The sequence below is a fragment of the Ambystoma mexicanum genome, chromosome 6q (genome assembly GCF_040938575.1).
Source record: "Ambystoma mexicanum isolate Mex_15411 chromosome 6q, UKY_AmexF1_1, whole genome shotgun sequence".
NCBI lineage: Eukaryota > Metazoa > Chordata > Amphibia > Caudata > Ambystomatidae > Ambystoma > Ambystoma mexicanum.
Genome location: NC_090937.1, coordinates 1409725647 through 1409749284, shown reverse-complemented (window position 1 = coordinate 1409749284; position 23638 = coordinate 1409725647). Strand labels below are relative to the sequence as shown.

Genomic DNA, 23638 nt, shown 5'->3' with positions numbered 1-23638 from the left:
CTCGTTGCATAGCCTGCTGGAGTTCATGGGTACAATAAATGGCAACCTCAGTAAACTGACAGCAAATGTTGAGTCCTCCACTGGCAAGATCGAACAACTGTGCTCTAGAATTAGAGGTGGTACGACGACTCTCTACAACAGAGTACAGGATTCAACATCTTGATACCACTTTCTCCACCCACAAATCTGAATTAAGCAAAGTGCAAGCCAAAAAGGATGACCTTGAAAACAGATCAAGTCTGAATAATATTGAACTTCTAGGTATCCCAGAAACAGCTGCTGAGAGGTCCATGGAACTCTACCTTATAAAACCTCTTCCTGATCTACTGGGAGACCGGCTCTTTCCTCCCACTTGCAGATTGCCTGGGAACGCAGGGTCCCTGCCCATCTCCGGGGCTACCAACGTGCCCCATCATAGCCAGTCTTCTATTGATTGATCATTTATTATGCGTTTATACACAAGTGTTTATCAAGAGCTTATATATAATTAAATTGGAGATTTAATCCTATGTGCCGCCAAGGAGAAGGGACAGCGGATATCCGTTGTCTGACATCCATATCTTTCAAGATTACAGCCCAACAGTACAGGCTGGCAGAAAGTGTTTCACGCAAGTCTGTAAACTGCTGCAAAATCTCCCAAGTCCAGTACGCCATGCTCTTGCCTGCTAAGCCGAGGATCCTTTTAAAAAAAACTAATCCCACTTCTTCACCACTCCTGTTGAGCCAATGGACGTTTACGACACCACCATTCTGAAATCCAGCCCATGTCGTGGACTAAGACTGTAGCAGATTGTAGCAGCCTCCAATATGTAGACTCCTCACTCGTCACCTGAATCATCATTACAGTGGGATCTTGGGATTGCTCGGATTAGCCCCTACGGTAGAAGCCAAGTTATTGGAACAGTTCCGATTTGCAATACCAATGAGTTTGAGATGATCTGCTGCAAAGTTTGGGTATATGGCGTGGGAGGAGTGTGGTGCGAAGGGACGATAACACAACAAGTATTAGCACTGTACTACAACTCTTTTGTAATGGTGAGAACTACTTCTGACATCAGATATATCATCTGGAGCATGCTGTGATGAATCTAGCGAGGGTGTCGCTACTTCACCGAGGTACATTTTCCCTCGTGTGGCCCAGGGTGAGGCAGAAGCTACCTGATTCTAACTCTGGAGATGGCCATCTGTGGGAGGCCCACATGAGGGAAGACAACTCTCTGGGAAGCGAAGTAAACTCTGGTCAAAACAGACATTTCGCTATTTCTTTTGCCTCTGGTAACACCCACTTGCTCCCCCCTCCCCTGCCATTCTTGTATGGCATATTGCAGTGTAGAACCTCCAGTCATGATTGCTCACCTACCATATTTACGTTCCCCTTTGCTTAATAACACTGACACAAGGAAGAGGTGGAAAGCAAACGCTGCGTTCTAGTTGCTGGAAAAGGTTAACAGGTGGTGGGACATTTAAATGCAGAGAAGCTGCTGGGAGCGCCATCCAGGGAAGTCAAGCAGTGAAGGTTCACCATGCTTGTCTACAGATAGCAGGAGTTGTCACATTCGAAAGGAGGCAAAGCGGGAAGCAGAGAGCCGACGGGACGCACTCCCAGCAAGCAAGCAGCAGTGAGAACGGTGGGACGTGAGGGACGCTGAAGCAGCTGGCGGAGTTCAGTAAACACACTGATGCAAGGGACGGCGGGCGCTTTATGGCAGATGCCACGTACTGTTGATGAACCTGGTAAGCTGACAAAAGGGAGCTTGAATACCAGGGCAATTCCAGAAAGAGACTAGACTACTGAAAAGGGGTTGCTGACCCAATACATGAGAAATATAATTAAAGAATCTTGGAACTCTGTAAAAGAGAAGGTGATTGCTGATGAGTGGGAGTCCGGGACTTGCACCCAAATACTGAGCCAAATAAGAATGTCCCGGCAGGAGAGTAAACTGGGCATTCAGCGAGTCTGGGTTTTGCACCAAAGTTATGAGATGCTCAACCCCTGGCAGAAGAGTAAACCAGGCATATAGTGCATCTGGGACCCACACCCAATCAAGATTGTTAAACTTAAGAAAAGGGGAAACAGCGGCAAAATGTGTGGAATCTAGGGGAAGGGTGTCCCGTTCCTCCTGCAACCCTTCCACCCCCCACCTGTCATTGTGGAACTGTGACATTTGTGGACTGTCGAAAAGCTGATAAAGCTCTGGGGCAGAGGCACTCATTGAGCTTGTGAATTGTAGGATTGTGAAAACCTTGAAGGTAAGGATCCTAATCCTTCAGATTGTGGAATGGCATAGCTTGGAGTTGATAAACTGTGTAAATTGGAGGTAACTCGGGGGAAGAGTCATCTCCCTTGAGATTGTGGAGTATAATAATGTGACATTGAAAAGCTAGAGAAATCCAGGAGAAGGGAAGGACCTCCTTTTCTGGTGGAACCTTATTGATTTCGTTTACACTTCACCACTTTGCGTTTGGAACTTTGGGAATAAACTGCAGGTGCTCAGCTAATAGATATATTAAGTTTAGTGTGTGAGAGTCAGTTTAGGATTTTGGACACAGGACAAAGAACTCTGTTTTGGACATTCTGATGGACGTTCCTTAGTTTTGTTGAGGCAGGTTGACCCCTCCTAGAGCTAGGGATAGGTAGGTGTTCCCGCAGCACCTCTTTTCTTTTATCAATAAAAGTCTTTAACCAACACCAAAAACGCCACTGTGTCCGAGTCTTACTCTTGATCCCTTTCAGTGCACATATTAAACAATACAATGAAAACCTGCAAAGGTTTTGCCAAACTTTCATTGGCATAAGTCTAATATTGTACTATCACAGGAAACACATTTATTTCAGTCAGAACAGAGCACATACTCCTGGGATGTGAACACATTTTTTTCACTGCATTCTTTGTACTCCAGATGTGTTAACATCCTTCCAAGTGATCATTTAAAATGCGTACATGCTGGGTCTGATACAAAGGGCAGATAGGTTATTGTCTTTGGGATACTGCATGGGGTCAATACTGCAATTATAAATGTGTAGGTGTAGATATTAACACCACTCTACATTAACGGACCGATCCAACCAGAGGCCCTCTCAATGCAAGCCGAATCCATGACCTCCTTGCACCTAACCTAATTGCCATCTGGTGCCTCTTGCATACTCTATAGCCAGTCCTACAGATACGCGGTGTATTGGCCACTTTGGCTCCCGAAAACTTGGAAAATACTCCCATAAAATTAAAATAGGGAGTATAAGTACTCCCATCAAAAATGGGAAACCGACTCATGGAAGCCTGTGCTCTTGCTTTCATTAGTATATTGCCATTGGTATATTTGGATTAGTAGTGCGTTCAGCACCACAAGGAAAGAACTCTATTATTACTGCCTGATCTGAAGAGGTAAATGATTAATCTTTTAATGTCCATGACTAACTTGATACGAAGAAATATTTGTTAGAAAACATTCAATAGTCATAAAATGACAGTGACATATAATGGCTAACACACCTACAGTGTGAGATGAGTAGGCCATGTTGGTTTTTGGGTCCAACATTCTAAGATGTGCAGTGGCAAGATGGGCCGAAATGGTTAATCCATCTGATCAGCAACAAAGTGCTGAGGGCCCATCATTTAGGCAATTCCTGCAGATTTGAGAAAATCATTTGGTGATATTAACGCCAAACTGGACACACTCACCACTAACATGGGCTCCATGGAAAAATCAGCTCTATAGATAACATGCCAGACTTGATGAAATATTTTCATTTTAAAATGCTTTTTTATAACAAATAATGATACTGTAATTGAATTGGGGAAACAATACATTTTTACTGTCTGATCGGTGTCCTGGGCAGAACTTGTAAAATAAGACTTAGACATTTCAAATGCCCTACAGAAAATCCATGATATGACAACCCATGTCTCTAGGGTAAAATTATGCCTACTGTTGATTCCACCTCTCCGCATTGGTAAAACTCGTTCACTGAAGTGTGGATTAATGCAAGAATCGATTATCAATCCCATTATTTATTAACCTATTTTTAAATAAACGTCTACAGTGTAAAACAGTTCTATTTGCAAATCCAATAATGAGGTCTTAAAATGCAAGTTGATACTGTGGGCTTTCTGCAGTAACCGCAAGACAAGCTCTTTCTCATATGGGGTACCATATAATGGCATTTAACAACAGTCATGTAGTATTTCCTTCGGGATAGGTAGATTACGTGCAAGAGTTTAAACACTTTTTAAAAATATGATTGCAGGGGTTAGATAAAAGGGTAATAATTAAGGTGGGGCAGTTTAAGGGGGGATTGCAAGGGGTCTCCCCACATGCATTTTCAGCAAAATTGGTAACAAAAAAAGTTTTGAAATCGAATTGAACAAATTCTCCTCCACCAAATCACATAGAACCTTTATTTCCACTTTTATGTACCCCTTTTGTGTTTTTTTATTTAATAAAGATACCACCACACTGGTAAATTGCATAATCAAACCAGTAGCATCCATTTACAACTCAATTTAACTTGTATGGTTCTCCTTCATAGTGCTGGTCACCGCCACCACAACCCAAACCCATTTTAACTTGGGATGAGTGGAAGAAAAGGAAAGGGCGTTGGAATGTGTAAGCACATTTGTATGTTATTACTATATACAATGTTAAGTTAATGTACCAAGCAGTGCCCCCCTCAAGCATACATAGTTTGATATGCCCCCTCTCAGGTAACTATCTCTTACGCTACTTTTTACAGCCTTTTCCTCTTAACGTAAACTTTCTGTTCATGCCTGGCTCCTCAACAGCTAGCTAGAGCACTTAGAGACCTGACTCCAAAATACTGGACTGTTAATCAAGTTTGTAGTTCCATTAAGCAGATTGAGACTGTTTAGCCTGCCTAACAGAGGTTGTTTTTCACACAGTGGTAACCACGATAGGGCAGCCAGTCTTTACTCTTGGAAAGGTAGAGGGATGACACGCCTAGTCGCACATAAGCACACATTTGGAGGAAGTCTGCAAAGCACACTTACCCAAAATGTACTCTTTATTATAGAGTTGTGTGTTAAGAGACATCCACATCTCGGGAGGATGGGGCAACGTGCTCGCCTTGGAAGCAAGGCGACACGGAGCAGCACAGGTTCGATCCCCGGGTCCGCACTTAGAAACCTCCTGGGTTTTAAGCGCGTTATAAATAACCTATCATATCACGGAAAGATAAGCACTTTAGAATTAGGAATCCTTATGTATAAAAACACTCACATGGTCAAAATAAGACGTTAAGTTAAAACAAATGGCACACACTTGTACCAGTATAGAAAAAAAATTCACATGTTTGAGACTTTTAAAGACGTTAATGCAGTTAATAAAAATGCATGTTATTTAAAACGCTTTTATATATGTCAACACCGTCTCTAAACGTGATGTGCCGTGTAGTTTAGATGGTTTATAAATGTGTGTCCATGGTGTTCAACTGGACCAAGTCTGTAGGGCAGCTTGCTGTTATGTTGGAAAAGTACGGAAGTATTACCATTGGTGTAACGCAAAATGGGCCCCCCCCCCCTGCAAGCCCTGCTGAGGGCCCCCCCAACTGCACACAGTCCCACCCCTCTCGCTGGTCCCCTGTTAGGCCAGTATTACATGTGGGTCACTGCAGTTTAAGAAGCCAGGCCAATTTGTCTTGGGTCTTCCTGTCAGTCCAGAAAAACTAAGCACCCCTTGAGGGTCTGGAAATTAATGATAATTGGTTGGCCGAAGACCAACCGCCTCATTTACAGTGTAAGACTATATATTCATTAGGCATTAGTTATTACGTAGCTATTAGTTTAACTAGAGTGAAGCCATTCATTTTAAAATGACCAGAATCGCCATTTTGTTGTCTCCCTCTGCTCTCTCTAACGTTGCCACTTTGCCTCATGTAAAACTGCTTTGCTGTAGATATTATTTCGCTTCAATGGTCCAAGGCTATGAAACATGTTGAAACATTACACTGGAGAGCCAAACAGGAATGCCCGATTCCCTCCCTCACGTATCCTTGAAGACAGGGAGCAAGGCATTTAATCAGTATACAAATGCCAGCCAGTCTCCTGAAAGAATAGCAATGTACGAAACTAGCATTTAAAGAGTTGAATTATGATCTTCTTTACGGCCCCCCTTTCAGAGCCCAGTGATGCCCCGGAGAGCGGGCTGACTTTTAGAGCGAGAATCGAAACTTGAGATAGTGAGGCCTGGTATGTGCTAGTCTCCTACGCGCAGCTTGCCCATGAAAAACAGAAACGCTGTGTTCTCGCAAACAAAGAATGGTGTCTGTAAAATTGGAGATTGCAAACTGTTACTAAATATGGTGGTCTAAGGTGTCATATTTGTCACACTGGTCAATCATCGCCTCTAATTCAAAGGGAAATTAATTGGGGGCGGCATCAAATGTGTAATTACTGATTGTAAGATGCTCCGTTTGTATATATGTAACTGATGTACGTTTCGCACTCTCTTGCGTCCCCCGAGGTCTGTTAGACACACGTCACGGGGCATGGGACCACTTGGCCAACTGGGACTATTTTTGTATTGCAATAAACCCTAGATTTTGGGAACAGAACCTCGTGTGTGGTGACTGTGCCGTGTTTCCACATCCGAGGGTCCCTCAGGGGCCCCTTCAAGATGGCGCCCGAATAGGGACCCTCCCCCACTTGTTCCATCGTGTACGTTGCAAAATAAGGAAGGCGGTAAGAACGGCGAGGACGGGAGCGATCGAGCCGGGATCAAGCGGTGTTCGGGGCACCCCTGCGAAATCGATGAGGGACTCATTTGCAGATCTGCACACCGCTGATCGACGTCCCTGGCCAGTGAACAAGGAGGCGAGGGTCCTGAAACGAGGCAGAGCCGAGAATACGGAAACACGTCATTGGTTGCGTCAGTATATGGACGAATTGTGTCTTGAAAAGACAAATTGATTGATCAGGTGAGTCGTGCCCCGATTCGTAAGTAATCTTGATATTAGTTGAGAGTTGATTTTGCAAAATCAAACACCCAGAGTAAGTTTGATTAGCCAAGGGTAAGGTTGGAAACTGGCCAGGAGGAACGCCGGCTTATGATATGTACATAAAGTATGGTATGGGAGCGATAATGTTTTGTGAGACTTGGCATAAGCAAACCAGAAAACGGGAAAATCTTCAGTGGCCGAGGGATGGGAGTTTTGAGATGGAACGTACAGATAACCTGGAAAAGGTGTTGATAAGTAAAAGAGCACGCCCTGGAGCACTTGATATCCTTAGGGACTGGAGGAGGGAAGCAATGCTCTGATTTAGAAGTAGAGAGAAACATGCGCGCAGGCATAAATCAAAGACGGAGAAAGCTGAGGAGGAGGAGGAAGAGTGGAGTAATAGTTTGAGAAAGGCGAGACGGCGCGATGAATTGAACATAGAAAAAATATATCCACAAAAAGAGCTACACTCATTGGACAAATTAATAAACAGAATCTTAACTGAAACAAAACAGGGCCCGAGGAGTGAAACTAAAGACTATGGCAGTAGCCGACGCTCAACCACCTCCCATTGCTCAGCCCCTCCCAACACCAGCACAGCCACAGGCTACATCAGTCACTGCAATGCCCACTAGCCAGCCAGCCCCGAGTGTTTCGCAATTACCACAGCCCCAACAGACGTATCCCACTCTCACTACTCCCTCTGCACCTCCTGATCAAGAGGGTGCCACTGTCCCGACTGCCCCTCCCATGAGTGGAATTGAGCAGAATGAAAGTACGAGAGTAACTCGCAGCGCGATCAGTAAGAGAAAGCGTGAGCTGCAAGAACAGGCGGAAATGTATATAGACGATAATGATGAGGCATCCACACTAGCGTCCCTATATGACTTCAGAAGAAACAACGAAAGACAGGTATTGTTGGAATGCATGGGGGAATATTTGTCAGGACAATGGAAAAAGTTCATTGGGAAGTTACCACCGCAACGATTGTTGGATTTAAATGCATTAGCCCGTTGTAGAGGGAGAGATGAAGAAATAGAGGAGCATGTGAAGCGACTGTTTGAAATGAAGAATGAATTGGATGAAGAGTATTCTCAAGTACTCGCCACACCGGGGAATAGGAGAAGGAATATTGAGAGGGGCAGGAAGAGAGCGTCAAGACTGTATATGCAGAAATCCTTGCCGCCACCCAGACATATAGGTGATAGACAAAGATTGCAGGTATGTGTGCGGGAAACGGCAAGATGGATGTCAAGCCCTATGACTTCGTTAGGCGAGATAAATGAGATATGTAATGAGTATCCTTTGCAAATAAGAATAGAAGCTCTGCGGACGATAGTAGGGGTGTTACTCCAGCAGATAGCGGGACACCACAGGGGAAGGGGAAATGCACAGAGTAGGGGAAATTCGAATATGCATGGAGGGCCTTTGGGATTAAATCAATGTGCATACTGCAGAGAGGAAGGACACTGGCAGGCACAATGTCCACATTTGCAAAATAGAGGCGGATATAGTCAGAGAAGGCCTCACAGAGGGCACATGGAACAAATGGTCACAACAGAAATCATATGCAGCAGCATCAGAATGATCAAGGGAATGGTGCACAGAATCAAGGCCAGGCTCCGAATCAAACTATTCAGAGTCAAAATCAGCAGGGTGCACAAATGGGAAATAGAGGGAGAGGGGGGAACATTTTTGATCACCAGACAGGTGCATACTATAATAACAGTGGTGACTACACATCGGATGACGTGGTGTTACCCCAATAGGACAGCCCAGGACAGATGTCGGAACCAGTGTCAATTCCCGTGAACCAGAAAGGACCCTACGTAGAGATGAAAATCGGGAATGAGCATAGATTCCTCGTAGATACGGGGGCACAAAAGTGCTCGATAGATCATCACTTGGTTCCAGACATACCTCTGGTAGGGCGACAAAATATCTCAGTAGGGTTCGCAGGTACCCCAGCAATAACCCAGAGTCCAAATCAGTGGCAGTGACAATAGGGCCTTTTACTGAACATTGTACATTTCTTTTAACAGAGCATTGTGGGGAGAATCTTTTAGGATTGAATCTATTGAAAAAACTGAGCGCTGTTATCCATTGTGATGGGGTATTTTTGACTATTTCTCCCCAGACTATGCCGACTTCTGAATTTATGGCGGAACCCTTAACAGGGGAATTGAGTACAGTGCCAACTTGCATTTGGGCAGTGAATGACAATGATATGGGATGTTTGAAAATAGAGCCAGTAAAAATTACATTGAAAGAAGGAATAACGCTACCGCGTATTTCGCAGTATAAAATTTCAGCAGAAGGAGAAAAAGGATTGAAAAGTATTGTTTCTGATTTGGTGAAATTGGGAGTGATTGAAGAGATTACAGGTAGTGTATGTAACAGCCCCATTCTTCCCGTGTACAAGAAAGGGGATAACGAGGTACGTACCGTTTCATAATTGATCTCCGTGCACTGAACAAAGTGGTAGATCCCCAATTCCCGTTAGTGCCAGACGTCACTACGATCTTGACAATGATCCCTGCTTCAGCAGAATACTTTAGTGTTATTGATTTGAAAAATGCTTTCTTCAGCATTCCAGTACACAAAGAAAGCAGGTATTTATTTGCCTTCACTTTAGGAGGACGATCATTCACATGCATTCCACAAGGCTATACTGAAAGTCTGAGCATATACAGTAGAGCATTGAAAGAACAGTTGGACATGTAACAATACACAGTCTGCTGGTAATTTTAACAATACATTGACAACTTATTAATCGCTGCTGACACGGAGATATGTAAAGAAGGTACTGTTCTATTATTGACTCATCTAGCCACGCATGGCCATAAAGCAAGCCTAAAGAAATTCCAGTACTGTCAGAAAGAAGTAGCTTATTTGGGTTACCTACTCTCAAAGGAAGGGAGAAGATTAATACCAGAGAGAATAAAGAGTATTTCTGGTACGCCTATTCCAACAACACAGAAAGGTGTGAGAGCGATAATAGGGATGGCTTCTTATTGTCGTCAATGGGTTATGAACTTTGCTTTGATTGTGAAACCAATGGTGGAATTAACAAAGGAGGATGCTGTGATGCCTTTGCAGTGGAATGAAGAATGTCAAAAAGCATTTGATTCGCTAAAAACCATTTTGAGTTCTGCTCCAGTTTTGGGCACAACGAATTATGAAAAGGTTTTTAGGCTATTTGTGCGTGAGAATGAACGATGCGCGTTGTCTGTCTTAACACAGGAACAAGGTCGAAGAAATGGGCCGTGCGGCTATTTTTCTTCTGAGCTGGACCGTGTAGCGCGCGCACTACCACGATGTTTGCGAGCTGTTGCAGCGGCTGCTGCGTCAGTGAAACAAACAGAAGGGATGGTTTTGGGGCACTCTTTAATTTTGATGGTGCCACATGCCATAGATGTTCTACTCAATAGAACACAGACGCAACACCTCACCTCTGCTAGATTGACTAGATATGAAATCGTATTGTTCGCGCCCAACATCCTAATTATGAGGTGTAGCGCTTTGAATCCAGCAGAATTAATGCCAATGCCCGGGGAAAATAGTGGTGGGACTGAATTGCCTCCCTAGGATTGCCTAATGGTTACTGAGGAAGAAACAAAAGGGAGAATTGATTTGAGTGACAAACCACTAAAAGAACCAGATGGGGAACTGTTTTGTGACGGCTCCTGTTTTAAACTACCTGACGGCACATTAACTGCCGCATATGCTGTTACGACATTAAAAAGTGTTGTGGAGAGTAAAAGAATTCCTTATAATTCCGCCCAAGCAGCAGAGATAATTGCTTTAACAAGAGCTTGTGAAATTTCGGAGAACTTGAGCGTAAATATCTATACTGATAGCCAGTACGCCTTTGTCGTAGTTCATAATTTTGGCCGATTATGGGCCGAGAGAGGTTTCTTGACATCTCATGGGGCTAGAATTCAGCATGGCCCTCTGACATTACTGTCTGCACTTACGTGTCCAGAGCACCTGGCAATAGTGAAATGCGAGGCGCATAAAAAAGTAACATGTAAAGTGGGAGAAGGAAACGCATTTGCAGACAAGATTGCGAAACAGACTGATACTGATTTGATTACAAAAATGTTGACAGTACAATCGGAGGAAGTGCCCTGCATGTTAGAAAATGGAATTGTGACTGTTAAAGAAATGCAGGCGGAAGCGACCACCGACGAAATGCAGGGATGGGCCAAGGGCTCTGCAGGACTGGAGTTGGAGGGTTACTGGGTGGATAAAAAAAATGGGAATTGGATGTTGCCAAATGCGTATGTAAACGCAATGGTTACAATGGCTCATAGTCCCACACACATCTGTGCGAAGAAAATAGTCCAACATTTAGCCACAGTCTCGGAAAATCCACTCATAAAAAAGAATGCTGAGAGGCTGGTGCAAAACTGCATCACGTGCCTACAGCATAATGTGGGAAAAGGAACAGTGACTCCAACAGGAAGTTTTGGACCTCCCTCTATGCCATTCGAAGTGATTCACTTTGACTTCATAGAGATGGAGAGATGCCAAAATCTGAAATACGTTCTGGTGATCATATGTGCATTCAGCAAATGGGTAGAAGCATATCCCTTGAAAGATTGCACAGCCATGAGTACGGTAAAAGTAATGCTAAAAGAATATTTCTCTCGCTTTGGTCTGCCCATGTCATATGGTCAGACAATGGTCCGGACTTTGTAGGTGCAGTGATAATGCAGATTTGTGCAGGATTACAGATCGATAAGCGATTCCATTGTTCGAGACATCCAAGTTCGGCCAGTCTTATAGAACGCCATAATGGAATTTTGAAATCCAAAATCAGTAAGATCTGTACAGGTAGCAAATTAAGCTGGGTAGATGCATTACCAATAGCGTTACTCTGCATGTGAACGTCAGTGCAGGCCAGAACTGGGCTCTCCCCCTATGAGATTATAATGGGGAGACCGGCAAATGTGTGATGCGCACCTCAGCCTAAGAAAATGTGCGAGGTAGAATACCCTGTACTCAGCATTTATTGTAATTTGTTAGTAAAAAAAACTGCGTTTGATTCATTAGCAGGTGCAGGAGGCATTACCGGTGCAGTATACTGGCCCAGGACATGCATTGGAGCCAGGAGCCTGGGTGCTCATTAGAAACTATGAGCGGAAAACATCGCTAGCACCCAGGTGTCGTGGGCCCAACCAGGTACTTTTAACCACGCAGACAGCATTACGCGTGGATGGACGCAAGGCGTGGATTCATGCCACGCACGCCAAGAAAGTCCCATCGCCATTCGACACGTCAACTGATCAGGACAAAGACCAGAAAGAGATGGCAGCGGTTCCAGAAACTAAAAATGCCATTGCCAGTCCCTTGCCACAGAAACTGCCTGATCCTGAAACAAAGCCTGATGAGATTGCCATAAAAACGGAAGAGCAAAAAGTGCCTCAACATTGTCCAGCAGATTCTGCATCTCTGCTGGCCGACATCAAGCGCATACCTCTGTGACGCCCACCATCTTCTGTTGCGCCACAGCCTGCATTGTCGCCTGGGCACCCATCATCATCTGCCATTGTGCCCCAGGCTGACTCCAAGCTCGAGACCGGAAGTGCACCCGCACTATTTGTTGATCACACAGTACCAGGAGCAAATTGGTACAACCTGCAGAGCAGAAAGGAGTGATCGCATTTTTCATCTCTTGGTGAATTTCTTGCCCCTGTTTCCTATTTTCGGATGAAGTGGGAACCGGAGGCCTAGAAGAGGGTGGCATAAGAGTTGTGCAAATTAGACAGCTCACGAAACGCAACTCCTCAGTGCTAAATCCATGTGTCAGGAACCCGAGTGAACAAGCGGGGCGCACGTGGTACAAAGGAAGCTGTTCTGAAATTGTAGAGCGACGTGCAAGATGCACGGAGGCTTTGCCAGATGAATAGGCAATCCAGGCAGACAGAAAACTGGCATAAAAGATTGTGGACATTGATTGAACTATTTCAACGTCTGAAGAAGCACGAGAGCAAACAATATTCACGAAGAGCACACCGGAAGAAGGACGAGAGAAGAATGTCAGAACCTGCAAAAGCCTCCTCTTGCACCAATGCTGATAGCGAGTTAAACGTAGTACATAATAAGGTGAAAAAAGGACATGGTAAAAAGAATTGTATGCTGGGTCTAACCATAGTAATGTGCATAATGTGTATATTAGCCCCAGTGTTGACCATAAGTGTTATGGTACCTAGAGGAAATGCACCCTCTTTAAGTACTTTTGCCCATGATGATGAACATTTCCACAACGGAAAGCCCAGTCCATGTGATTTCCTATGCCTTGTCCCCAATGGAAGAGAGGCATAAGGAAGGATATGGGAACAACACATTGCTGTTAATAATGAATATGACACACTCAATCCTAAGAAAAAATAATGGTTGCACCAATTGCTGTTAATAATGAATATGACACACTCAATCCTAAGAAAAAATAATGGTTGAGTTTGTGCCCACCTGCCGCATGTTGGTCAGGGAATAGGATGGTATGTACAGCCCCTGCCCTTAACTTCTGCATGTTATGCTTCTCTGAGTGCCCTATATTATGGGAAATGGACGCAAAGTGAAACTGGTCAACTAGATAAAACAAATATGAATGAATTCGAGGAAGTGATTATGAAACCGGTGGGTTGCTCCGTGTTCCAAAAAAGACGATTAATTACACCAGCAATAATGCCACAGGATAGATTGTCTGTACCTTATAAAACTTCTGTGATCACGTTCCACATGAACCCACATGGGAATAGGGATGCGGAACCCCCTTCATATTCAGTGAATTATAACCCTCATTCTGTCTAAAGAAAAAGGGATCTTTCCAGGTAGGAACATTTACCAGATGCAGGAATATAGCATTCCTTGATAAAGAAGTGGAACCAATATATGTGGGAGATCCTGTGTATTTCATATGTGGAGAAAAAGCATATCCTTGGTTACCTAGGAACTGGGGAGGTACGTGTTATTTGGGATTTCTGTATCCTGGGGTGTTTCTTTTAAAAACATCAGACATAACCAAATTGACTAGGTCACGACCTCGCCGTAATATTGAAGACGGGTTGATTGTAGAGGACATAGCAAAATCATTCATACCATTTGGGGGCCAGGCGATAAACTCTTATAACATAAGACGACTGTCTAGGATATTAGAAGAAACAATAAATGGAACCACTGATATATTATATAATATGACTCTTGAAGAAAAAGGAATTAGATTAATGTCACTACAAAATAGAATGGCCCTTGATATAATCTTAGAAGTTCTACGTGGCACGCACAAAGAGTTTTCGGAAGACGTTGTAACTGTTCGTGAACTCTGGTCCTGTGAACCATGGGAAGGCCTTGTCCAAGGCTTCCATCACGAGGTGGCTCTCTGGCTGTATCACACACTGTCACCAGTTGGCGAACCGACTGCTGTCCGGCCGTCCGAGAGCCCATTCCACCAGAGCGATTGCTGCGACAACGGTGTTCCCTGTCTGGTGTGCCCCTGCTGGACATCTGCAGGGCTGCTACATGGAGGTCTACGCACACCTTCTACTGCGTTGGCTGGGATTCTAGGGAGGAGTCAGCACCGGCCAAGCAGTACTACGCAACCTGTTCGCTTAAAGTTGAGCCTGGTTACGTAGGTAAGGGTAATTGATTCTGTTGAGCTTTACCACCTCCTGTGGTTGTGTAATGTTGTACTTCTATATATTCTTTATTCACGAGCATGTTAATCCATGCCAGGCCCCATGCTGGAGAAGGAACAAGTTACTGCCTGTAACTATTGTTCTCCAGCATGGGGTCAGGCATGGATTCACATGCTCATGAATGTTCCCTGTCGTCAGGCTGGGAATCCTCTGTAAAAGAAAAAACAGTTTCTAGTTAGTTTATAAACTCTCCTATAAACCAATCACTGAGTTCTGGGTCATACTGCCCCCAGCCAATGACTGCCCAGTCCCTAAGCCCCTCCTCTGGCAGCCATCTTCAGATTTTTACCGCACGTCCATGCGGGCCCAAGACATGGCCAAGCACTGCGAGTCCGCTTCTGACAGGGTCGCAGTGCTTGGCCTTGACAGGGTCAGGCTGTGGCTGCCGGAGGAGAAGATGCTACACATCAACGTACTGGAACTACGGGCAGTGTTTTGGGCCCTCAAGTTGTTTATGCCGTCCCTCAAGGCCAAGGTGGTGAGGGTCTTCACGGACAATACCACCACAATGTTTTACATTTGGATGCAGGAGGGCACCTGATCCCCAGCACTCTCCAAAGAGGCGCAGGACTTGTGGCACTGGGCCGTCGCCCAGGGGATGTTCCTCATTCCGTTCCACCTGGCAGAAGTAAAGAACACTGTCGCAAACTCTCTCAGCAGGGAGCTGCTCTCTTGCCACAAGTAGGAACTTCGGCAGGATCAAGTGGACAAACTTTTCCTCCAGTGGGGCAGTCCCCAGATCGATCTGTTTGCGACGGCGACAAACACCAAGTGCCAGAGGTTCGCCAGCAGGTTGCCCCAGCCGGGCAGCATGGGGGGGGGGTGCATTCTCCTTCCCTTGGGAAGGCCTGTATATATACGCGTTTCCCCCGGTACCACTACCGCTACGAGTCATCAGACAACTCAAGACGGTACCAGTGCAGGATGACCCTCATCGCACCTGCGTGGCCGAGGCAGATATGGTACCCAGACCTTCTCAGCATGTCGGCGTCCCCTCCAGTGAAGCTGCAGTGGTCACAGACCATCTCGGCAGGGAGGGAGCCGCAATTCTACACCACGACCAAGGATCGCTGAACCTGAAAGCCTGGCTCCTGAAGCATTAGAGTTTGGTGATTATGAGCTGCCGGCAAACTGAAGAGCGTTGCTAGCCATGGCCAGAGCGTCGTTGACTTTGAAATGCTACATACACAAATGGAAGCGTTTTGCGACTTGGTGCCGGATGCAGAAGATTAACCTTCTGAGGGTTACGGCCCCCCCAAGTTCTTTCGTACATGTTGTCTTTGGCTAAATCCGGGCTGGCACACTCCTCCATCAAGGTACACCTGACGGCTATCTCCTGCTACATCCGATCTCCAGGACGGTCTTCCTTTTGGTCGCACTGTTTAGTCAAGGAGTACATCAAGGGACTGTTCCGTTTGTTCCTACCAGTGAAGGTCCCGGCCCCTCAACGTGGTATTGACTCGGCTCATGGGGCCTCCATTTGAGCCTATGCATCAATCTCCATTCATGTTTCTGTCTTGAAAGACAACTTACCTTGTGGCCATCACCTCTGCCAAAAGAGTAGGTGCGATCCAGGCCCTGTCCTGCAAGCACCCTTATTTGACTTTCCACGAGACGAAAGTGGTGCTTCGGATGCACCCCTCCGTCATGCCCAAGGTCCTGTCGGAATTTCATCTCAACGAACCCTTGGTGTTGCCTGTGTTTTTTCCAATGCCTCGTTGCTTCTGACAGGACTTTGCACTTGCTGGATGTGGCTCGACCGCTAAAGTTCTACCAGAGCGATCACAGCGATGACAGCATTCCTGTCTGGTGTGCCTCTGCTGGATATTTGCAGGGCTGCTATGTGGAGGTCGACGCACACTTTCACAAAATTCTACTTCGTCGACAGGGATTCCAGCGAGGAGTCCAGAGTTAGCCAAGCAGTACTGTGCCACCTGTTCACTTGAAGATGAGCCTGGTGAGGAGGTAAGAGCTTGCTTATTTTGAGCCTTGCCACCTCCTCTGGTTTTATAATTATGTACTGCTGTGTATTCTTTATTCAGAACATGTGAATCCCTGCCAGACCATATGCTGGAGAAGGAACACGTTACTTACCTGTAACTGTTGTTCCCCAGCATGGGTCTGGCATGGATTCACATAAAAACCCTCCCGGCTGCCCCGCTGTGGCTCTTCTCTTGGTCCTACTGCCACTTTATTTGCTACCAAATCTGAAGAAGGCTGCCAGAGGAGGGGCTTAGGGAGAGGGCAGTCATTGGCTGGGGGCAGTATGACCCAGAGTTCAGTGATGGGTTTAGAGGAGAAATACAGTTTGTAAGTGAAGGTGAAACTTATTTCTTTTATCGAGGATTCCCGGCCTGACTATTCATGATGATTTGAATCCATGTCAGACCCATACTGGACATGTAACTTGTTCCTTACAACTCTATCTTTCTACTCTCCTGTAATATATGGGTGGCGGTCACATGTGAGATGTTCTCCAAGATCTTGGCAAATGATCACATTCTGAAGAATGGTTTTCTATGTTCTGCAGATTCTTCATTTACAAATCTTCAGGTCAGCAGAACGGTGTCTTCACTGACCTTTATCTCATTGGTCATCCCGAGCATGCATGCCCCAGGATTTAAGTTGCCACTGGCTATAATGGCTGCCGTTACCAATCATCTACTGCCAGAGCATCTTCCCCACTTCTTGGAAGGTGAGGGCTAGAGATCACTGACTGACAGGCTGGTTCAAACCACACAAGTCTAGCGTCTTCCCCTTCCTCGACCATCTGTACAAAAGACTGCACTACTGCCTGCATGCACACATGCTTGTAGTAGCTTCTGTCTTGTATTGCACTATTGGTCCCAGTAAGAGAATTGAGGTGCTGTGTTAATACACCTTAATGCTACTCCTTTTCAAAATTCAGGGTCATTTTTCAGCTGTGGTGGTTTCCTCGTGAGTTCCCTGTCGTGTGAAGATCCCTAAATACCAGGGGTTTTGACAGAGGTCTACAAAGCAGCACCATCCCTGACCTTCTTGCATTAAACATTTTCAAAAAAACATTAAGCAGACTATTTTGTAGGGAGGATAGAGGAGAGGAGACATAAGGGTTGTTTGGGCATCACTAATGTAAACCTGGTAAAGTATGTTTGTCTCATTTTCTGTGCTTCTATGTTCTCAGCTTTATTGGTTCTTTTCTAGATTCGGGAACAGAATTTACAAGACATAAAAACTGCTGGTCCCCAATCCCAGGTTCTTTGTGGTTCCGTTTTGGACAGAAATTTTGTTCAGGTGAGTGTGCAACTTGTGATGATTGTCAATCTATAAACAGTACATTTGCCAGCTAATCCCATTATGAAATTATTCTTTAATTGGCAGAGAGTATCTGTTTATAAGGTAAGTGCCACAGACAAACATGTTTTTTTTGTTGTTTTGCTAAAGCTTTAAAATCTTTAATCACAGTGAAATGTATAGGCTTTGAGTTTTGTAGTGCAAGCATGTAAACCAGATGCTCCTTTAGCGTTTGCTTAACTTAGTGCACGAAAAGGTTGCCATGACGCTTGACTAGTTTATAAAAACTAGTCTGACTTTTTCTCTTTACCCCATACACACTATCCCTTGTTTGTGGGGGCGGATCATCTTAGGTGGTTGAGAGAGCAGGCTGTGTCCCTGATGTAGTATGTTTCTGGCGCGCCCTCAAAGAAGGCATTGTAGCAAATATCTGGAATACATGTTTTATAACTCGGTTTCCACAATATTGCAACTCTGATTGGAGCTTGACCAAGAAATTATTTCATATAGTGGCCTCAGCGCATTTGTCCTAACAGATGCAAGAAAAAAACTGCTGTTCTTTTTTTTAAAGTGATGCTTAAATACTGACAGCCCTTAGAAAGAGCTGCTACTAATCATTAGCTGGATCAATGCTGCTGCTAATAAGAGGCCCATAAGGTAAAAGCACTCATCCTTCATGCAAATCGAGACTTCACTCAACCGGTGGTGGAGGGAGATGGTGAGCACCAGCCTCATCTCACTCAACAGATGAACAGCAGACTGCCAAAAGAAGCACTGACGAATAGAATACAATGAACCGCATCCAAATAAAGTATTTATATATTTTTTGTAATTTTTGTTTATACAAATTGTCTTAAGTAGTTTATGTCATACCCCTTAAAAATTATTTGATAGACATTTCTGTTAAAGATGGGCATCAACGTTATAAGGTCACACACTACAAGCACTTTAAATTGTTTACTTGGTTCTCCAGCATGGGGTTTGGCGTGGATTCACATGCTCATAAATATTCCCTGTTGTCAGGCTGGGAATCCTCGGTAAAGAAAAATTCAGTATCAGTTTCGTTTCTGATCTGTCTTTCTTAGTAGTAACCAATCACTGGTCTCTGGGTCATACTGTCCCCAGCCAATGACTGCCCTCTCCCTAAGCCCCGCCCCTGGCAGCCATCCTCAGATTTTTACCGCACGTTCAAGTGTTGGGAGTCCTCGTGCTATAGCTCTCGAGCTTTTACTGCGTTTTTACGCTTTTTCAAAGAGATTTCTCATTTTTCGGTTTAATCGAGCCTCAAGCTCCACCGTTTCTACTTCCGATCAATGGGGACCCGTTTCGGATTTATCTACGCCCCTCAAGGGTGAAGTTTTCGTCGAGTTACGCTTCTTGGAGGATTACAGAAGTTTCTGAGGCCTACCTCGCAGACGATAAGACCATGGCCCAGGAGAAGGGAAGCTCGACTCCCGGCAAACTGTTCAGGATCTGCCCTGGATGCAACCTACAAAATGTGTTCAAGGAGGACGAGCATTCGAAATGCCTTTACTGCCTCCACGAGAACAAAACGCGTGTGGAGAAGGACTGTGCGTTTTGCATGAACATGTCGGATCGGACTATGAGGGATCGTTGGACCCGTCTCTCCAACTGGCTGGAAGGAAAGAGCCCAGCAGGTGAGAAGAAGTAGTAGTCCGAACGGTCTTCTAAGTCCTGTGGGGGCGCCCCGCCGACGGGGTCCCAGCAGAAGGCAAAGCACTGCGAGTCCGCGGGCACCGGGAGCGCCGAACGGTCGGGTTCCTCGGCTGCCAGGCAGAGTGCTCCTTCACCGACGCCATCAACCACGAGCCAACGCTCTGGCTTGGGGAAGAGAGAATCCGAGAACCCGGCTAAGCTTCTGGAGAGGCCCCGGTCGATCTCGAAGGAACCGGCCGAAGGGGAGCGAGGAGGTAACCCTCCCCCTAAGGTGAAGGCCGCAAGCGCGCCCAAGGTGGTGAAGGCCTTGATTCACCCGGCTAAGGCCTCTATCGAGGGAGTCGCTGCAGCCCTGGCGAAGCCTGTAGAGGCTATCCCAGTGGAGGTGACCTCAGGGCCCAGTGTTTCCCTGCCTCCACAGAGGGAATCCTCTTTTAAGCCCATCGAGAAGACCCCCATGAAGACCCCGGTGGAAAAAGAGGGGGGTGCCGGTGGCCGTTACGGACACAACCTCCGAGAAGGAACTGACCGAGAATTTGGAAGAGGCCCGGTCCCACTGGAGGAATCCCGACGAGGGGGACGTGTCATGATTCCTGCCCCTCATGTCCCCAGCCCTCTAAGATGTCAGGCTGGAGCCAGGCCACGATCATCTACATGGCCCTCAACGGCCCCTCCATCCCTCCAAAGACCCACTTGGAGTCAGACTTTGCACTTGTGGCACCAGACTCACTCACTTCCATAGGATAACATTGGGGATTGGACTTGTAGTGCATTGATGGGGACAATTTGGATGCCCACACATATTTTGTTCCCAGAACTGCATGTGCAGTCTAGTCTTTTGGGTGTGGTTCAGCCCAGAGACCCCTTGGATACCCAGAGACTATTTAAGCCACACCCAGGCTGAGAAACATGCTTTGTGTTTTCTGCACCTGCAGCGTGACACTCACCGTGTTCGGATCAGTCTCCAGTAGGCCTGCATCTTTCTTCTGCGCTCAGCTCCTGCAAGAACAAGCACACTGTTAGGAACAGCCTTACCTTGCGGCGCTTCTGCCCATCATTCATCGCTTCTTCTGTTCTGCGGGGATCTTCGGCGGTGTCATTCCCATCCTGGCACGCCGCCTCCTAAGGAAAAGGGAAAAGAACCGAAAAAAGGCATTAGTAAGCATTCAGCAAATCTTCACTTATTTTTAGACACTGTACGAGCTTCAAATGCTTACCTGAATCCCAGCCGCTCTGGGAGAACTCTGTCTCCGGAACTTCTCATCCATCTGGAAGAGGGAAAAGACACTCCATTTTAGCGTGGAATCATCTAGAGGCGCTGCATACCGCGCTTACTCACCGCATTTCTTCTTCATAACCGGCATCCACACTGAAAACGTCGCGGCACCTAAAAGACACAGGAAAAATAACTCAGTTCAATACAAATATGAAAGGGTCGCATCGCGCTCTCACTCACCTTCAGCGCTACTCATCTCAGCAGCACGTCGCCATACCCGGACGCCGGCCATCTAAGGAAGGAAAGGAACTAAGTTAGAGAACTGTCCATAAGACTCATTATACTTACCTGTCGGACTCTTGCCAGTGAAGTAACTAGTCCGCAACGAGCCTGCATCAATCAACGTGCCCCTGCGCTGAAAGCAGGACGGAGAGCACACTTTCCAAGAAAACAACGTGAGCTGTGGATCAAAGGGAAGGGTTGGACCCCGGGGAAGAAGGGGTTCAAGCACACAGACGATGGGGAGTTAAACTCTGCCAATCCTGTGTTTCAGGCCCAGTCTCCAGGCGAGTAGACTCCAGGGAAGGGTTCGAGGTCGTAAGAGGTCAGAACAGGCTGAGTGACGTCCCCGTGGATACCAGGTGAGCGTTACCGGACGACGAGAGCGAGGGTGGCAACGACAACTAGGTTCCCATGGGTGAGGAGCAACCGTCTTGCCCGTCACGCCCATCGCAGCCCGAGCCGCAGGACAACTGGGCGGCCATTTTGATGGCAATCCAAGCCTTATGCACAGAGATAAGGACGAGACTGCCCCTACCCCCGACGGACGACCCGGCTGAACCGGGTCCGTCGCAAAACCCTCCAAACAAGAGGAGGAGAATTCATCCAGTGCCCCTTCAGCCCTTACGGCCTTCTCAGCCTTTGTTGCCTTCCCCGGACCCGAGGGCCGACACAGGAACAGACAAGGCCACGACGGGGACGGATGACGACGACGGCGGTGACGACGGGACTGACATTCCGTCTCCGATTCCTCGGGCGTCCCGCCCACCAAAATGGCTCCTTCCACGCCATGATTGCCAGGGCATCCGAGCTTTTTCAGCTCTGCCCCGAAGAGAAGGAAGGCTTCCTCTACCAATGGCGCGAGGCCAAGAGGAAGACGGTCCTCGCAGTGCCGTTGCTGGATGACACCTGCCAAGAGGGACCGGTACGAGAAGAAGTACCGTGTCCCCGAAGCCGCCCCGTTGTGCCTTAGGGCACAGCCGACCCCGGATTTGGTCGTCTCAGCAGCGCCCAAGAAGAAAGCGGGGGGGGGCATCGGCTTCATCTTCAACTTCCCCACCGGACGGCGAGGGAAAAGAGCTGGATGCCATGGGACGACGAGTCATCTCGGCGACGACGATTAAGGCGGCCAACGCCCTAGCTATTGTGGCCCGCTATGACAGGGAATTGTGGTACAAGATCGCCCCCCTGTTGGACTTCCTCCAGGACGACAAAAGGGCAGAGGCCCCGGCGATCCTACAGGAGGGTGAGGTGGCATCGGACCATGCCATAACTGTGGCCACGGACATTGCTGACACCGGTTTCCGCCTGTTGGGCAACAGCGTTTGCCTTCGACGGCGGGGGTGGCTCAAGGCGACGGATTTCCGCCAGGACGTGCAAGCCAAGGTTTTGGACATGCCCTTCGACGGGAACAATCTGTTTGGAAAGACAGTGGATGAGTCGCTGCAGGCCATCAAGACCGACACGGATACTGCTCGGACCTTGGGAGTTCTGCAGCAACAGCGGGCGCCCTTTCGGAACTCCGGAGGCAAGCAAGGTGCCTCCAAAGGATTCGGCGGCGGCCCCTCGACCTACTGTCAGGCGGCCCCTCGACCTACCATCAGGCGGCCCGTTCCTCGTCGCAAGAAGCCTACAGGGGATGAGGCAAGTCGGGTGGATCTCGCCGTCATCGCCAGGGAGGCCAAGGAGGCAAGGCTGCTTCCAAGCAAGACTGAACCGGCTGTTGCGTCGGGCCCCCACCGAAGCACCCCGGTGGGAGGCCGGCTGGCGAAGTTCGTTAGCGTGTGGGAGTCCATCTCCACCGACCGTTGGGTGCTGGATGCCCTGGCCCACGGGCACACTCTAGAATTCCTAAAGAAGTGCCCCCGAATTCTTCCAGTGGCCAGGAAGGAAAACCACGTCCCTCAACTGCTGTTAGAGGTAAGGCCGATGCTCAAGAAAGGAGCCATCAAGCTCGTCCCAAAGAGGCTCCGGGGCTCCGGAGTATACTCAAGATACTTCCTCGTTAGGAAGAAGACAGGAGGTTGGCGTCCCATCCTGGACTTGCGTCGGCTAAACAAATACGTCAAGGCACAGAAGTTCCGGATGGTCACCCTCCAGCACGTGCTGGGCCAGCTGGAGGAAGGTGACTTCCTATCGTCGTTGAATTTGGAGGATGCGTATTTTCACATCCCCATCCTAAAAGGACACCGAAAGTTTCTCTGGTTCGTAATCCAAGGGCGGCACTACCAGTTCAAGGCCCTCCCGTTCGGATTGAAGTCGGCACCCAGGGTGTTCACCAAGTGCCTAGCACCAGTGGCGGCGCGGCTGCGCCTGCAGTGGGTCCACGTCTACCCCTACCTGGACGACTGGCTCATCCGAGCAGGGACAAGGGAACTCGCCGTCGAACCCACAGCAAAGACCGTCCGGCTGCTCACGGACCTGTGATTCTCCATCAACTTCCCCAAATCCCACCTGGTTCTGTCGCAGGTCGCGCTGTTTCTGGGAGCCAAGCTCGATGCAGTGGCGCGATTGGCCTAGCCATCGCAGGAAAGAACG

General features: G+C 47.2%; 1 protein-coding gene across 17 annotated transcripts in view; it reads left to right on the top strand.

Annotated features, from left to right (window-relative positions):
• Positions 1–23638, top strand: part of LOC138516734 (alpha-adducin-like) — a 1748171-nt gene that overhangs the window by 1240175 nt on the left and 484358 nt on the right. For 9 of the 17 annotated variants that reach the window (XM_069632094.1, XM_069632098.1, XM_069632088.1 and 6 more), the window contains exon 13: positions 17839–17928. In XM_069632094.1, coding sequence (XP_069488195.1) covers positions 17839–17928 — 90 coding nt within the window. Of the gene's footprint in view, positions 1–17838; positions 17929–18015; positions 18034–23638 lie in introns of all 17 variants that reach the window. The other 8 variants (XM_069632084.1, XM_069632085.1, XM_069632091.1 and 5 more) reach the window with 1 other exon arrangement.